Here is a 19,109-nt window from a genome sequence, read left to right as displayed (position 1 = left end):
CTAAGCTTAGTTCAGAACAAGTCAACTCAAGTCTAGAAAGGTTATGCCCCTATGAGAATAGATCAGATAAGGTTGGACCTAAGTCATGCAAGGTTGGTTCAGGCGAAGCCTAGGTTCGGCTTGGTCAAGCTAGGCCCAAGCAAGTTAAGTTGGGTCAGACCCAAATCATAGTGGATGCAGCTTAGATAAAGTTAATTTAGGATGGGTTTGGCTCAAGACAAAGATTAGACTAAGTTGAGTGGAGCCCAACTTAGTTTTGGTCAAGTTGAGCAAGTCAATATTAGGTTGGTCAAGCCTCATGCCAAAATGAATACACCAAGTCAAGCTCAATTGAGGTCAACCAAATTCAGTTAAACCAATGTCAAGTTAGGTTTAGATAAGAAAGGTCTAATTAGACTAGACCCAAGTCAAATGATACTAAGTTGGACCAAATTGAGTCCAAGTCAATTTGGGTATAAGCAAATTAGGTTGGACCTTAACCTTGTAATGCAAACAATAAAAATTAATTAAGGACTGATTTATAATTAGCATATAATATTTAAGGATCAATTAACAATTTAGAATATTATTTTTTAAAAATTATTTGGAAGTTAATTGGATCAAACAAATTTTGGTCATGGCTCTCATTCACTTTATGTAAGGGCTTTAGAGGTTGAGACTTTTTCAGTCTACTCACTAGATAGGTCTATTAAAAAATACTATAAATGAGTGGAGGTTAATCAATGGATCATGGATCAAATTTACTACTTCAATTACCTTATTGCATTTTATACAAGTTACTTATTTGGTTTGATCATGTTGCTCACACGAGCAGAAGAAATTGTTGAGCACGCTACTCTTGGTTGATGAGGATCCAGGCCTCTTAATACATTCGATATTATAAATTAATTGTTCACGTGGAGAAATATCGACATGTTACAGCAAAGAAAAAATATTTTAGCATCTTACCACTAACGTTAATCTTAAAAGTTAATCATCTTCAACACGTCAAATATCAAAATTTATTTTTACAACTACTAATAAGAATATGAAGGTAAAATAATAAAAATAATAACTAATAATAATAATAATTACACATTGGCAATGCATTAGCTTGATGCTAATGTACTGTTTACATACAAACGAGAGTAACATTCAAATTAGACTTCACTGGAATTCAAGACTTGGTCAAAGCCCCTTAGACTTTTCATCTATTAGAGCCCAACTTAACATCTCAGTGCAGAACTGATCGTCTGGTTTCAGCCACAAGGCCTAACATTCAAGGAACAAAAAATCATAAATAAACTCAATTGATCACGTGGAGATTCTCTAGATAGGATTTAACAATATAACTTTAAGAACAACATTCAAACACAGACATGGCAGAATCACAAAGGTAACATTCATACAATAACTAGTTCAAGATACATTCCTAAGTAAGCATTATCCAATTTGGGCACTCCAATCAACAACTCAAAAGACAATGATTCTCAGACTACACTTTTAACATAATCAACCATTCCTAAAAGCTACTTCCTTCTTTCCCAAAATTATACACTTAAAAATAAACGGAGGAAATAACAAATTAGACACCTCATAATTTCCACCAAAACTCACATCATAACATAGGTACTGCATTTAACAAATGGACACTCTCAGAAACAAGTGCGATTTTAGAAATGTCCATTCAACCTTACATTGTTACACATGCTAAATACCATGCCAATAGTAAGTAGCGCCTCCTAGGAACATATTTGGTTCGAAAAATTGTTTTATTGTCGCTAATGACTGATGATTATGTGCTGTTATTTTCTTTTCAATGTTTATTGTTCTCTAGAGTTTACAAAAGAAACAGTAAAAATATGTTACACGCAAGATGGCTTTAAGAGCTCTATGCTAAATAAAACCAAACCTGTAACATAGGTTAATAATTATCATGAATCCAAACCAATATTGGAACAGAGTTACTCACTTTGTGATAATATGTTATTGCTGTAGTGAAATCATCCTGCATGAATTACATTCAACGGTTTAAAAAGGAAGTTAATCTGTTTGACCAGTTAAAAAAACATATATATATATACGAAAACTTTTAAGGAAATAGTTGAAATTTGGAACGTATGAGCCATTCACAGCCACAGGGCCATGTCCAGGTAACACGTGCAACATGTTCATAGCAAGTGCTTTAACACTAAAATGCAGAATTTATTTATTTTCACACTTACACTACTTCTAACCAGACTCAACTTCTTTCAACAAATATATCCATTTATGAATGAATGTGTTGAATCTGCTTTTGAAGGTATAGTTGAAAAACCGATCAATTATACCAATAAAAGCATATGTCATGATTTTGGCAAATTAGACCAGGAACTAGGATATGGTGGAACCATCACATTTTCAACTCAAATATGGATAATGGAACCAATAAACTATTCCTATCAAAATTTACAAAAAGCTGACAGTAATCGTTCCCCTGCAACCAGTGCAGATTATTTTTAGATAAAAGTCAACAATAACCTTTTACCATGATGAAACCTCAAATCCAAATTTCCAAGCCAACTTATATACATAAAATTATACATAAGAATAGGACAGTTGCTTTTCAGAAAACACCACAAAACATCATGTTATACTGAAAAACACAATAAAATAGGATAAATAATAACATTTTTATATACCTGTAAGTGATAAGTATATGCAAGACCAGCATAAGTGCTCACACTTCTCGTTGACAATGCAAGTGCCTTCTCATAGTACGAAATTGCTTCTTGGTACATCCTGAAATAAAACATTTCATTCAGACAAGCAGAATCAACTACCCTGTCCTTCACCAGTCATGAGTAACAAATTAGCACTGCCACTATTTAGATTAAAACTTTCTATCAATCTAAGAAATTGATATTTCAATTTTTTTTCGGCAAGATTAATGGATGAGGAAATTTAGGAACATCAAAAATTAGAACAAGAAATATAAACATAAAAATAGCCTTGAAAATAACAAAATTTTCAAGGATTTTAAAACAAATCCTCTAGCAAAATGATGTTTCAACTCAACAACAGAAATTCTCAGTATGCTAAATATTCTAAAGATGCGGATAAGAAAATGAAGTCAGATGACCACTGAGATATTTGTCAACTTACTTCAGTTTTCTGTATGCATGGGCAAGGTTGACTACAGTCGATTCCCACATTTCAGATAAAGCAGTTGGTATCAATGCTAATGTTTTTTCAAACCACCACACAGCTTTCTTATACCTGAATCAGAAGTTAATCAGGTAAAAGTCTCTCAATTTTGCCATTTTGCATGGAAATTTATCTGACCATATATTATAAGAATGTTTTTAACTGTATTGAAATTTGGAGAAAGAGAGCGGACATTTACAAGATAAAATCTGAAAGTCAACCATTTTGTCACTAATAAAATAACCCTCCACCCATGGCTGAAAACTATTAGTACATTGTTACTCTCAGACTTAACAATCCTACTAGGAGCTTTGTAAGATCTCAATTTACTTCGTCTTTTTCTAATGGTAAGAAATCTGTCAACATTTTTTAATCCATTATGTCAAATATGGTATTGACCAAAAAGTAACTCCTTGCAACAACTAATGATATCTTCAACAATCACGGTCAGTAGATAAAATGTACTAAATATCCCAAATAGAATTTTACAAGTACTAAATCATGTGAATATCCCTACTAGAGATATTCACTGTATGTATCAATATCTACATCCATGTTTACAGTAAACTGTCATTTCATTGTAAATTCATTTATATTTCTTCTGTAACATGCTTTTCCAGTTAGTCTGTTAGTAGCTGAGTGAGCAGTAAGTTATATAGACTAGCTATATAAGGTTCCACCCTCTACACTGCTTCTCTAATGATAGTTTGACAGTTCAGTTTTTTTCACCTTCATTTTCTCTGTACTCCACTATTTTCAAACATTCAAAGAATATCTGGTTTTCAATAATTAAGGAGCTGATTTTCCTTGTTTTAGTGCTTTAGCCTTCACCTCTCACTTTCTTCTTCGCAACGGTTAACACAGTAATACAATATGATATAAATCCTTGACCAGAACAAGAGCAGGATACTGAAGACTGAGATATGCATTGATATTAAACGAATAAACTACAACTGAACTGTTTTTTGCTCAACATACACCCACATTCTAACAGACAAAAAGCAAACTAGTTCAAAGTATAGACACAGAATCTACAGTCTTTTACCACTGAGCATGTCAATGCATATGCGAACAAGTGCACAACTAATAAAGAATTAAATACCTAAAAATTCTGGAATGTCAGATCCACTAGAATGAATAAATATTTGCATCAAAACTTGGATTAAAAAAAGTAAATAAATATCATCAAGTGTAAAACTGCATGTTCTTGTAATAAAAGTGAAAGTGCACCAATTCTAACAAATATCTTTATAGTATTTTATGAACCTTTGTGAGACTTATAATATATTATTGTCAGTCAAGTTGGCAAGTTAAATCTATCTTAGAGTACTGAGAGCAATCATAATAGGGAAAGATATATGAATTATACTACTCAGTATGAGATAATTATGAAAACCAACATTTAAATAACACTAACTCTAATTCCAAGAGAAACTTAAATGCAATTCTCAAACACCAAACTTTGCAAACTTAACCAGGCACATAAGCAGTGGTCCAATTTTAAAGTTTACAAATGCAGAGTTTATTCCCAAAATAAAAGACAACCCAGCATATACTTCCACAGTGTCATATCAATCTGTATTCAACACATGTTCAATCATATGAAAATTAATATAGATTTTGAATTCAACTGCATTGTGGTCAGATTCCTCACAAACAGGCTTTCGATTCATATAGGATCATCTGAATAGCAATGAAGAGAACGGACTTCTTACAAGTTAATGTGAACATGAGATTAAGTAACTGAAATAAATATAAGCATATAGGTATCCTTACTCCTTCATATGATAGGCAACAACTCCAAGTTCATTATACACGAGTGGATCTGAGGGACAAGTTGATTTGGCCTGAATAAAAAACTGAAACAATAGAGGAACATTAATTGTTTTTTAGGTAGCCAGTGATAGAAAGTAGTCCTTGTTTGAACTCTACATTTTATACAATTACCAAGGATAGCACGAAGACATTGAATCCTTAACCTCCTGCAACTCCCCACCCTTCCCCTAAAATAAATATAGAGGCTTCCTTTCCTTGAATGTAACAAACATTATAGAATATACCTGTTCAGCAAGCTTATAGCTGTGGGTCCGCATGCATTCCATTCCAATGTAAAGAGTTGGTAAGTGACACCTGGAATAAGAGAACATCATGATTTAACCTGTAAAAGAACAATATATAGAGAAGAAAAATAATAAGAGAATTTCATGTAGAAGTTGCTAAACAAACAAAAGAGATCCATACAGGCATGTTAGCACCTATTGTAAGATTCACAACTTTGAAATTTGAAATTGTGAACTGCCTTGTGATTTGGTGGGTGAACATTTGGGTTAAGGAAAGTGGTTGGAATTATATCCTGATTCATAGAAGATTATAAGCAACGAAAAGTAAAAATGTTGCAATCTCACAAAGGTAAAATTAAACTTCCTTTAGCACTCCCTTTGCGGCAACAAAGAGCTCAAAGCTTCCAAAGCAAAAATATGCAACAATTTTGTTAGATTGCAATCATTGAAACATTCAAACATGGTTGTTAGGTTTTCAAAATTTGTAACTAAATATATTTATGTACAGATTTACATTTTACAGACTTCACAGATGCACAAGTTCCAAGCCGTGCTACCTTCTACCCCTCGCTCCTATGTTCCTTGGAAGGACAAGGCAGAAGGAATTGGCAACATCTTCGTTAGAGCTGTCAAAATGGGTTAAAACCCACGAGCCAACCCAGCCCACCACAGGTTTGAGCTAGGTTGGGTTGAAAATTTTTTACAAATTTCAATTTGGGTTGATTTTTGACACGGCTCACCAAGAACTCAGCTCACCCGGGTTGAACCCGTGATAAGCCAGGTTGGCTCACCAATCCGCAAATAAAGGGTCACACATTTTAGCCAACACATTGATAATTTGTATTTTTGTGATTTTGGTTTGTATTTGCAGTTTAACATCCTTTTGGAATGTATTTGGATTGTATTGAAGTTCATCTAGATTTTAATCAAAATTATAATTTAGTTTTGACTGAAAAAAATTAAAAAATTGTATTTTTTCTAATTTAGTAAGCCAGTGAGCCAACCCGTTTGACCCACCAACTCATGGTGGGTCAATCCGGGTTTGAATTATTTTGATTCGCTAATAAATAAGTCAGGTTGGGTTGGCTCACTAAATGGCCAACCCATAGTGAGTCGAGTCGGGTTACCCGTGTAGCAGTTCACCAAAGACCAGACTATAGCACCTACTTTCTCCGTGAGGATCACACCTTAGACAGTGTTCAAAGTGTTTCTGGATTGAGTGTGTCTGAGACTACTAGCATTGAGTTGGAAGAAACTAAAGGTAGTTAAAATACCTTTAGTAATAGTGCAAATCCAACAAATCGTCTAAGTCTGACCTCATGCCCAGACTGCAAAACTTGAGCTATGTCTATAGTGAAGACGACTTTTAGAGGACTCTTTGAAGATGAAGCTCTTCAAGCTTGGAGAAAAAAGTAGTTTAAAAACTCAGAGATGGCCTCAACCTCTCAGTAATCCAACAGAGGAAGTTGCTACTACAGTACAAACAATTTGACCTTCTTAACCCCTACACAACAGTATTTGCCCAACGATGTCACCTTCTTCCTTCAAAAACCAAAGTTTACCTTCTAGAAGGTGCTTATCCAGATTACAAGACAACATCTAGCCAAAGCTTGAACATAAGATATAAGACATTGTTGAACAGTGGCATCTAAAGGCTGAGATGTATAAGGAGTCACAAGTTCTCACCCAACCAGATAAATGCCAACAGCCACCAAAGCAACCTCCCTCGCAACAATGATGTTTTCTTCTAGGAAAGGAACCCTTTCCTATTATATCAAAAAAGGTGGACAAATATTTGTTTGACAACATGCATTTCTTCTTCTACTTAATGTTTTGTGTTCATACTTGTGAATATTTGTTAAACACTTCTACACTTCTACAAAATATTAGAATGAGCATTCATATATGTCCAAAGTTGTTCATAATCCCTGATATTTTTTTGATACCTAATTGTTTTTATGTGTCTGTTAAAGTTTTTGTCATAATAAAAAACGAGAGGATTGTTGAGACCCTACACTACACAGTCTAATCCCCATCTATACTCCAACCGCAGTGTAGCCTCTTCAAAACAAAAGCTAGACAAGCATAGTCTTATACTTGATATCTCATATGAACGGTTGGAAGTCCCACATCGATAGAGATAAAGTGATTTCATAATATATAAGTGGATGCAAGCCTCACCTTACAAGCTGGTTTGGTGAGGTTGAGTTGAACTTAAAGTTCATTTCTTAACATGAACCTTGTAATGTGTGTTTTATACAAGCTTTAGTTCTTCAAACTTATTTTTCATGTCCTCCAAGTTTATCATACAAAGTTCAGCAATTAGTCTGACCACATAGTTCGTTTGTCCTTCTCCATGTTCATTGGATGAGACATCTAAAACAAAGTTCATAATGTCTACATTTAATAAGAATGGTTATATATATATATATATAGACACATGTTTTTAGATCAAAGTTGTAAACACAAACGTTTTGAATGATTAAATCAAAAGCACTTTTGGAAATTTTATACATGATGTAATTGGAAAGAGCTTTTATATAGAAAGTGTATATCCTTAGAAACTCAAAAGAGAAGCAAAATGAAACATGAAACGCTTTAAACTGTTTTTAAATCTTATTATTTCTAAATCCATGTGCTTTTTAATTGTTTCCATTTCAACATAGAAGTAAAAGGTTATACATTTTGTTTTGAATGATTAAATTAAAAACACTTTTGGAAATTTTATACATGTTGTAATTGGAAAGAGCTTTTATATAGAAAGTGTATATCCTTAGAAACTCAAAAGGGAAACAAAATGAAACATGAAACGCTTTAAACTGTTTTTAAATCTTATTATTTCTAAATCCATGTGTTTTTGAATTGTTTCCATTTCAATGAGAAGTAAAAGGTTATACATTTTGTTTTGAATAATTAAATCAAAAACACTTTTGGAAATTTTATACATGTTGTAATTGGAAAGAGCTTTTATATAGAAAGTGTATATCCTTAGAAACTCAAAAGAGAAACAAAATGAAATATGAAACGCTTTAAACTGTTTTTAAATCTTATTATTTCTAAATCCATGTGTTTTTGAATTGTTTCCATTTCAATGAGAAGTAAAAAGGTTTCTTCATATCAAGACCTTCCATATCAAGCTTCCGGCCAGTGTAATTCAAGGAATACAAATCTAAACCAACATAGTTGACAATCTTCTTCAAACAAGATCAAATCTTAACATATTTGTTGAACGAAAGGCCACTTTTGAAATTCTAAAAGAAGGCATCAAGATGAAGAAGAAAAACACAAAACACAACAAGAAATACACATGTGCTATTTGACGTTCTAGAGTTCTTTATACTTTGAGTGAGTGAAACCTCTTTCATTCTTCACCTCGTGAAGCTGCCTTGTCAACTGAAATTGTTCTATCTATGGGAGTTACTTTCTTTTGCTGTTTGTTAGGTCTCAGACTAAAGCGGAGATTAAGAAGTGATAACCAAGAGTGGCTTGTGTAACCAAGAATAGTTTGCATACTCATGTAATCATTTATTGATTAGTGGAACCTCTAAACAATTGTCTTAAGGGATAACCAGACATAGTCCGTGAGTTTTGGTGACCAATATAAATTTGAGGTGTTATTTTTGGGTTGTTGCTTGTTTGCTAGACGGTCAGTCTAGTCATCTGCTAGAAAAGTCTAAGGGCTCTATTCAACCCCTCCCTTCTAGAGTCAGTTGTTCCAACAGTATTCAGAAGCATTGTGACGTAACACAACTTGGCCCTCAAATATCTTAATGAACGGTAGTAAAAGTTTTTACATTTTTTTTCAGTTGCTTTGGGAAGGAAGACCAAACATGTTTACCCAACTAAAATGACTCACATTCTAACACTTCCAATCTTATTTTAATTTTGACGAGAAAAGTTCACATATAAGCCAACCATGCAAGCACACTACCATTGTACCGAGACCTTTGGAAGAGATGCGGTGACGTTGCGACGACGACAAACTGGTGCATGAGTTGAATGTGCATGACAAAACAGATTGCAATATCTGCACATGAGCCAGAGTTTGGATGTGAAACCACTTGGGTAAGGTTGCACTTGATGAGGTGCACCAACCCTAAAGTTGCCAAGAAAAAAAATAGGGTTTCAGCTATGATGGCAGTGGTTTCTGACAATACAACAGCAGTTTCTGACAGGGTTGGCACAATGACTGAAGGGACAACAGTTGTGCAGGATTGTACCCACTCTGATACCATGTTGAAGGTTTTAGATTGAAAAACACTGTGTTCCTACACCCAACTGATGTATATTTATAAATATATAAATTTGAGTAATTGACAATACAGCTCTCAGAAATCATAATATGGGCTAATGCCATACTAGGTATAAAAAAACAGCTTAATAAAAGCTACACAACAAAAGATAATCTTTGTTAAACAGAAACTTGATAATAAAACACTGCATTGTTCTTTTTTCATTTTCTATCTTTTGATTCCTTTTGCAAGAACCCAAAACAGATCTTATAAAAATGAACTAGATTTCTCAGCAACAGTTATTCTTGTCTGACATTATTACTGAAGAAATTAACAAAAGAAAATCACTCGGCTGGGGTAGCAGGAATATTTAACAGGAAAACTCAATATCTTACCCAGGAAACAATCTAGCTGCAGTGCGGTACGCTGACATAGCCTGATCACCCTCTTCTTGAGCAGCATAAGCATTCCCATAGCCTATCCATGCGGGGGGAAATGTTCCATCTAGACTAGTTGCCTTGCTGTAAGGTACACAATGAAACTGTTTGGTAACTTCTGATAATGGTTTTCACAAACAATCAGCGGCAAAAGTAATGAACCCATGATAATAAAAAATCTTGCAGAAAATTCAGATTAGAAAAGCAACCTTTAAGAAGATGACTGAGAAACTATCAAGCAATCAAACTCAGGACAAAGATACATAAGATCAACTCAAACTTAACAAGCCACCAAAAACAATTCAATCAATCCAGCCCAAGACCAGTCGTATATGCATTTCTGTACAGCTGAGTTGATAACATGACATTAAACATAACATATCCTCAGCTACTAAGGCATAGCATTCCTTGCTAATGAAACAAATAGAGAACTGCATCAAATGTCAAATAATTACCTTATGACATAACAAAGTACAACAGACTTTTAGCATATTTTCTCCAGTAAATAAGATTCAAACATCGTAGAAGTAATTAATATATCTAGGCAATCATGATGTGTAAGCTAGGAGGTTGAGTGTTGGATAACCTCTAACCTAGCACCAAGCTGCAGCCTTTAATGTTTCAACTTCTGTGTACCTCTTTCATCATATATATAAATATCAGGAACAGTAGAAGGGATTTTTATCAAGCCCTCAAACATATTTTGTCTGTTTTAATTTCAACTTGGTATCAGAGCGGGTCAATCCCGCTCTGGTTTCCGTCTGGTCTGTCCATCGGCACTTGTTGCCATCGTCCGCGGCTGTCCGCCGCCATCCGTCACTGTTAATCACTGTCTGCAGCTGTTCACTGCCATAAAACACTATCCAAAGCTACCCATTGTCACTGTTCACAAAACCGTCACTGTCTGCCACTGTTCCGCCGCCGTCCGCCACTATTCGCCGTTGTCTCCTGCCACCTCAGTCTTTGCCGGCGACCACTGGATCTGGAGCGCCTCTCCGAGCGACAGCCACCCCCACCGGTGCCGGAACCAGCCTCCTGTCCACGCGGCCGATCTTCTCTGCTGCGAACAGGTGCGTCGTCTCCGGCCACCTCAGTTTTCGCCGGCGACCACTGGATCTGGAGCGCCTCTCCGAGCAACAGCCACCCCCAATAGTGCCGGAACTAGCCTCCCGTCCACGCGCCGCGTCTTTCTCCGCTGCGAACAGGCGCGTGCAACCCACGCGCCGCCTTCTGCTGATCGGAACGTCACGACGCCACCTCCGTAGCTCTCGCCGGAGTCTTCTGCTGTTGTTCTAACCCTCAAAACTCTGATTCAGTGAGGTCCAGACGTCACCCTTGCGGACATATCCCTCGGTTGTTTAAAAGTCTCCACTGTTTTTTGCGTTTCTGCGTTTCTGCTCTCTGTTTTTGTTCCCTTGATCAGAAATGGCCTCTGGAAGTGTTATTTCATTCTCTGGAAGTCCTTCCATTACTTCCGAGAAGTTAGATGGACAAAATTACTTCTCCTGGTCCGCTGCCGTCAAGATGTGGTTCCTTGGTCAAGGACATCATGACCACCTTGAGAAAGACAGAAGCCATGTGCCTCAAGAAAAAGCCGAACAGTGGAAGCAAGCAGATTTTCAATTGTGTGCCTTGTTGTGGCAATCCGTGGAGCCGAGACTGTTAATGTCTCTTAGGGCATTCAAAACATGTCACTCGTTTTGGAAGAGGACTCAGAATATCTATGCCAACGATATCCAACACCTATATGATTCGGCGGAAAGTTGGCATCTCTGAAAATGACCAATCATGACATGATCTCCTTCATGAATGAAGCACAATCAGCCGTGGAAGACCTGCGGATGTTTCTTGAAGTCGACACTTCAGATGAAATGAAGAAGCTGGACAAATACTATATGGTGATGATTCTTCGCGCCATTCATCCAGACTTCAATCACATTAGAGATCAACTGTTGACCTCTCATGAGGTCCCTTCCATGGACAACCTGATCCAGCGTATGATTCGTGTCCCGAAAGTCCCAACACTTGAAATTCAAGAATCTCATGCTCGAGTAGAATCATCTGTTATGGCCGCTACTCGAGGAAGAGGAGGACGTGGACCTAGAGGAGGTGGACGTGGAGGTCGTGGACGTCCTCAATGCACGTATTGCAAATGGATGGGTCACACTCAGGAAAACTGTTACTCCTTACATGGTTTTCCTTCTAAGACTGCCAATGTCTCTCAGGCTGACACTACTGAGTCCAAATTCACTTAGGACGAGTATCAAGAGTACCTACGTCTCAAGTCCAGCAGCCTGACACAATCATCTCAAGCCCCGAGTACTTCAACAGCTTGCATTTCTTAATCCATTGACAGTCACAATTCATGGGTAATTGATTCTGGTGCTTTTGACCACATCTCTAGTAACACCTCTTTGTTCTCAACCATTTCATTTCAAGACAAACCCCATTTTATAACCCTTGCCAATGGCTCTAAAACTTCCTCAAAGGGAGTCGGTCGAGTCATCCTATCTCCCTCCCTAACTCTAAAATTTGTCCTTTTTGTCCCTAATTGTCCCTTTAATTTAATTTCCTTAAGCCAGTTAACCAAATTGTTCAACTGTTCAGTAACCTTTGATCACAAATCTTTTGTTATACAGGAGCGTGGTTCGGGGAGACAGATTGGAGAAGGATATGAAGCCGGCGGTTTATATCATTTTGGATCTCGTCCACGAGTGTCATGTGTTGCAACTCCTAGTCCTAAAGTGTTACATGATCGACTTGGTCACCCTCATCTGTCCAAGTTAAAAAAAATGTGTCCTGAACTTAGTGGTCTCCACACCTTAGAATGTGAATCATGTCAACTAGGCAAACATGTTAGATCTGCTTTTCCTAAAAAGTCTCTCTCACAATGTAATTCTAGTTTCTCCATCATTCATTCCAATATTTGGGGACCTAATCGTATTTCGTCTTTTGGTTTTAGGTATTTTGTTACATTCATTGATGAATTTTCACGATGTACTTGGGTTTATCTTATGAAAGATCGTTCTGAATTGTTATCCATCTTCACATCTTTTTTACACGAAATCAAGAATCAATTCGGTCGAGTAATCAAAATCTTAAGAAGTGACAATGCCAAAGAGTACTTCTCGTCTGCTTTGTCTGCAGTTTTAAGTTCACATGGTATCTTGCATCAGTCCACTTGTCCACACACACCACAGCAAAGCGGTATCGCAGAAAGAAAAAATCGACACTTGGTTGAAACTACTCGTACACTTTTGCTCGGTGCTCATATCCCTGTCCATCATTGGGGAGATGCCCTCTTAACTGCATGTTTTCTTATTAATCGGATGTCCTCCTCCTCTCTCAATCATAAAGTCCCTGTCTCCATCTTGTTTCCAGCTAACCCTCTTTTTCACATTCCTCCTCGGATTTTTGGTTGTGTATGTTTTGTTCACGACCTGTCTCCAGGTCTAGATAAGCTTTCTGCTCGTGCTCTCAAATGTGTCTTCTTAGGCTATTCTCGTCTTCAAAAAGGGTATCGGTGTTACTCTCCTGAAACCAAGAAATACTACATGTCTGCCAATGTCACATTCTTTGAACAAACCCCTTATTTCTCTTCCTCTGTTCAAGACACTCATGTCATACAAGTCCTCCCTCTTCCTGTTGTTAAGTCCCCTATCTCAGATGTCTATGTCAACCCGAGTCCTACTCCACCTACTCCCGAGCCCCCATCCCCACCTACTCCTCGACTTCAGATCCTTCTCCTTCGTCTCTTGTTCCCATGCCTCCTGATGAAGGTAATTCTGGTTGGCCCATTGCTCTCAGAAAAGGTATTCGTTCCACTCGGAACCCCCATCCCATTTATAATTTTCTTAGTTATCACAGATTGTCGCCTTTCTATTGTTCTCTTTTATCTTCAGTGTCTTCTGTTCCTATTCCCAAAAATGTGAAGGAAGCACTTGATCATCCTAGATGACGACAAACCATGATTGCATAAATGCAAGCTCTTGAACACAACCATACTTGGGAGCTCATGCCCCTCCCACCGGGCAAGAAGGCGGTTGGTTGTCGATGGGTATATGCAATTAAGGTTGGCTCTGACGGTCAGGTTGATAGGCTCAAAGCCCAATTAGTTGCCAAAGGGTACACTCAGATTTATGGCCTTGACTATTGTGACACTTTCTCTCCTGTGGCGAAAATGACTGCTATTTGACTCTTCTTTGCAATGGCAGCCATTCGTCATTGGCCCCTTCATCAATTGGATATCAAGAATGCTTTCCTTCATGGTGATCTTGAGGAGGAAGTCTACATGGAGCAAACTCCTGGATTTGTTGCTCAGGGGGAGTCTGGTATGGTGTGCAAATTGCATCGCTCTTTATACGGCCTCAAACAATCACCACGTGCCTGGTTTGGAAAATTCAGCTCCATTGTTCAAAGTTTTGGGTTAAGACGCAGTGAGGCAGATCACTCGGTCTTTTACTCGCATACTTCTCCTGGGAAATGTATCTACCTAATAGTATATGTTGATGATATAGTCATTACAGGAAATGATATTGTTGGCATATCTCAATTAAAGGAGCACTTGTGTAGGCATTTTCAAACCAAGGATTTGGGAAGCCTCAAATACTTCTTGGGCATTGAAGTGGCACAGTCTAAACATGGCATTGTAATCTCTCAAAGGAAGTATGCTCTTGATATCCTACAAGAAACTGGTATGATTGATTGTAAACCAGTTGAGAGTCCTATGGACCCAAATCAAAAGTTAACAACTGAAGAAGGTGAATTATTCTCTGACCCTGAAAGATACAGGAGGCTGGTTGGAAAACTAATTTACCTCACCATTACAAGGCCAGATCTATCCTTTGCAGTTGGAGTGGTTAGTCAGTTTATGCAGTCTCCATGTGTTGGCCATTGGAATTCTATCATCCGCATTCTAAGGTACCTAAAAAAGGCTCCCGGGCAAGGGTTGTTATATGAAGATCGAGGAAGCTTTCATGTCTCTGGATATTGTGATGCGGATTGGGCAGGATCTCCTATGGACAGACGATCTACTACTGGATACTGTGTATTCCTTGGAGGTAATATTATTTCATGGAAAAGTAAGAAGTAGAGTGTAGTAACTAGATCGACAGCTGAAGCTGAATATAGAGCCATGGCATCACTAACATGTGAACTTATATGGGTGAAGCAATTTCTTCAAGAACTTAAGATTTGTGACATCAAGACTATGAAGATGTATTGCGATAATCAAGCTGCTCTCCACATTGCTTCAAATCCAGTGTTTCACGAGAGAACAAAACATATAGAAATAGACTGTCATTTTGTTCGTGAAAAGTTATTGGCAAAGGAAATATGTACTGAGTTTGTGGGATCGAATGACCAACTCGCAGACATGTTGACCAAGTCATTAAGGGGACCTCGAATTGAGTTTATTTGTTCCAAGCTGGGTACATACAATTTGTATGCTCCAGCTTGAAGGGGAGTGTAGAAGTAATTAATATATCTAGGCAATCATGATGTGTAAGCTAGGAGGTTGAGTGTTGGATAACCTCTAACCTAGCACCTAGTTGCAGCCTTTAATGTTTCAACTTTTGTGTATCTCTTTCATCATATATATAAATATCAGGAACAGTAGAGGGGATTTTTATCAAGCCCTCAAACATATTTTGTCTGTTTTAATTTCAACTATACTTAAGATTGAGACTAAAAATATATGAGTAGTGGACAATAGGACCACTCTCCCTCTCTTCTATTTATAATGAAACAAGTACATGGAATATGAAAAGACTGCTCTAAGTCCCTAGGCATGATTAGATACAGCAGTAGATACGGCAGTAGATAGTTTCCACACTCAACTCCCTATACATAGGGTTAATGATACAATAGAGGAGGTAATAATTCTAACAATAATCAACAAGGCAAAAAACAAAGAATCATGTTCCTATGATGATAAATCAGTAACATTAGCATTCAATGTTTCAAAATTAATCATGTCAAACTATGAAAGTAAGATATTCTTACCTAAAATAACGACGGGATTGATCATACTTCTTAATACAATAGTAGTAGCAACCAACAGCAAACCATGATAAAGCCCTAAACCAACATAATGAGATTTAATTGTTTTACATAAGCAGCTACATATGTTAAGGAAAAGACTAAATAAAGAACAACTCTTATATGCAGCAAATCATTAGAAGACGATCAGCATCATGGACGAAGTGTTTACATCTGAGGATAATCCTTCACCAAATTGCACGCCATCAAATAGAGTTCATTTGAATGCCCAAGTTCAACAGCAGCTGCCAGATGTACTAACGTACACTTCAGATGGAAAAGATCCTTCTCAAGCAAACTGTAACAGAATAATTTAAGGTAAGTCTGGAAAACAAAAAGGAGAAATGATTGCAACCGTGAATGACACAAAAGGCCAAAGTGGTATTCATATTTCACTTTAGTCTCCAGAGTATATCCCCACTTACACATATGTTAAGTCAAAACATTTCTGATATTCACCACACTGATGGTAGTATTCAGCTTTGCAGGCCAATAGATCGGTATTAGATTTCAGTGTGCGCAAGAAAGAAGTATCAGATTGATCACTTTTACAGCTTTCATTCTCAAGTTCTCTAAACTTGGCTTCTACAACATTTTCTTTGTCATACTGCATGACAAATAAGGGATTATCTTTCAGAAGTACAAAACATGTAGATATAAGGAAATTGTACTCGTCACCTGCCATTACCTTCTTTATCAAACAAGAATAAAATGAAGAAAGCCATCCATCCTCACTACCAAATTGCAATGACGATATCAAATTTGCTTCTGAAATTCACCATACAGAGAGGAAAGACATGTATATATATTAAGATCATGTTTTAAAATCTCCAAGGGATCAGTGAAAACTTCTACCTTCCTGGCATGTAAGCATGTGATTCTCAATAAGACATTCCAAAGCCTGACATAATTATTGCCATACAGCAAGGAAAAAACAGATAACTGTTAACTAGTGTATGCGAAAAATTATCCAAGTATGTATGCTAGAAATGACAGCTTCCCCAAAGATGGAAATAATAAACTAGAGCATTATAATGAGGGCTACTGGCTACAATCAACATTGTTCCATTCTCCTTTAGAGAAACTGTGATAAGAAAAATAAACCCAGTTTCTATACCAAAAGCTGTTATAGAAGTCTAAAGTACACAAGTATTGTTTTCAGCAATAGATTGGTGCCTAATTGGCCAAAGGAGGGTGGGTGTTCTATCAGCTGGTGATGAACCAAGTGATTCACAAGCAATTGTCCCCCCAATCAGTAATTCACAAGCAATTGTCCCAACCAAGTGATCCTGGCATTACAAGATACTAGTAATGAACTTACCAAAAACAGTAAGTAGAAAATCAATGCATACCTCATAACATAAAGGATCCGCTTTTATAGCAGCTTTATACCTTTAACAAAAACAAACACAGCAGAACAAATGAGTTTTTATTATCAAATGGCACGCACATAGCATACTATTGTAACTCTTCAAATAAGTAGAGCGGCAAGCAACTATATTTCCTTGTAATAAATGTAGAAAACGGACCAGTGATAATAAAGTTATTCATATGTATCTATAAGAGAATAAAATAAAAAGATAAAATGAATCAAACTTCTATCAGAAGTTAAATTCAACTTGTGCATTTAAACTTTTTTAAAAAAGACTACTCCAATAGCTGATGTACATAACTTGATTTTAACCTGTGGAAGATATTTTGTTCACTTTACCTCTTATTTTCTTCTTCCGTGTGAACCTATTGAGGACTTTATCCAAACTAAGTCATCTCTTTTCTACTTATCTAGAAGTTAGAATGTAACAATCAAAATGCCCCAAACATGCTCATATGTTCATATGCTCACCATAGTCTAGCCTGGGCACGGTTTTCTAGAGCCTCGTATGCTTTTCCTCTTAAGAAGCATATTGCAGAAGATATCTGTAATAGCATAATAAAATGTATTCAGATAAACAAAAAAAGGAAATAAACAACGGCAGACGTCCCGTTTCTAACAAGATATTCCAAAAATGTATCATCTACCATCTTTTCCACATTCCATTCACTTCTATACTACTATTCTAATACACCATATCAAAGACCAGAAGTAATTCCAAATTTAAATCTAAAATTAGATGTTTGGCAAACTAGGTTGTGACTTAAGAAGTAGTCATTTAAAAAAGAAATCCTACAATCTATGACTGGTTAATAATGTAAAAACCTTAAATGTACTATTGTCTGTAAGAAAAATAGAAAAGTTACAAGTTAAAAAAATGAAACTCACATTGATTTCACGATCTTCACAATCTTTATCCAAGTACATGACATTCGAGTCCTTGGTATCAGAAACATTTCCCTCGTCATCTACTTTAGCCTCACCCAGCATCGACAGGCACTGATCCCACTCCTTCAGTTCCTCCTTCAGTTTCACCACGGAGTCATTTACAAACACAAAATTAACAAAATTATAAAACCTTGAACATCATCCCTACTATTATACTATCTCCTAAAATGCCCTTAAAGTATGAAAATTATACAAACAATACTCAAATGTTAAAAACCACGTTAAGTATTTTTTATAAGTATCGAAAATTCATAAAATTAAACTTGAATGCAAGTACCAAATAAGAGCTTATAGGCTAAAACGAGAGGTATTTAATTGAGATTATTCGTATTATTTTTATTATTTCAGTATTACATTTGACAGTGACTAATACTTAAAGAACTAAATTGACGGTCTATTCTTAATAAAGTTATTTATTTTCCCAATCAATGAACTAAAAAAAAAACGAAATGGAAGAAAGATTGAGGACACTACGAGGCACTTGGCGGCGAGGTAGCGGAATCGGAGGTCGCTGAGAACGATTTTGGAGGCATTGAGGAGGTGGAAGGCACGGCGGTAGTGGCGGCCAAGGAAGAGTGCCTGCGCCTGCATGTAGATGTCGGCGGGGTCGGCGGTGAAGGCGGCGACTTTATCGGCGAAGAAGATGGCGGAGGAATACAGGTGTTTGCTCACGCAGTCGCGCACCACACCTCGGAGCTTCTCGATTTCTTCCTCCCTCATCTTCGCACTAACTTTACTCTTCCACTCACTGCTAGGGTTTCGGTTCTTCTTCTTCTGCTCGGTCTCTTTCGTGGCTTCGTGGTTCAGAGGCCAAAAATTGAAATAAAGGAGGGAAGGAAAGTTTTGTATCAATTTT

General features: G+C 36.9%; 1 protein-coding gene across 1 annotated transcript; it reads right to left on the bottom strand.

The window, feature by feature from the left end:
- Window positions 1–992: 992 nt before the first annotated feature.
- Window positions 993–19,077, bottom strand: APC6 (anaphase promoting complex 6). The gene is made up of 16 exons (XM_028056230.2): window positions 18,728–19,077; window positions 18,194–18,328; window positions 17,777–17,850; window positions 17,286–17,325; window positions 16,789–16,834; window positions 16,622–16,701; window positions 16,359–16,540; window positions 16,106–16,231; window positions 15,898–15,972; window positions 9,853–9,978; window positions 5,226–5,295; window positions 4,942–5,024; window positions 3,124–3,237; window positions 2,661–2,760; window positions 1,952–1,987; window positions 993–1,251 (listed from the first exon to the last, which is right to left on the bottom strand). The coding sequence occupies exons 1-16, from the start codon at window positions 18,971–18,973 to the stop codon at window positions 1,168–1,170; spliced, it is 1,617 nt and encodes a 538-aa protein (XP_027912031.1). The 5' UTR covers window positions 18,974–19,077; the 3' UTR covers window positions 993–1,167.
- Between the last annotated feature and the right edge of the window lie 32 nt (window positions 19,078–19,109).

The sequence above is a fragment of the Vigna unguiculata genome, chromosome 11 (assembly GCF_037176805.1).
Source record: "Vigna unguiculata cultivar grain cowpea cultivar isolate G323 ecotype 2 chromosome 11, ASM3717680v1, whole genome shotgun sequence".
Lineage (NCBI taxonomy): Eukaryota > Viridiplantae > Streptophyta > Magnoliopsida > Fabales > Fabaceae > Vigna > Vigna unguiculata.
The sequence above is the reverse complement of the archived record's forward strand: the minus strand, read 5'-3'. Positions and strand labels throughout refer to the sequence as shown.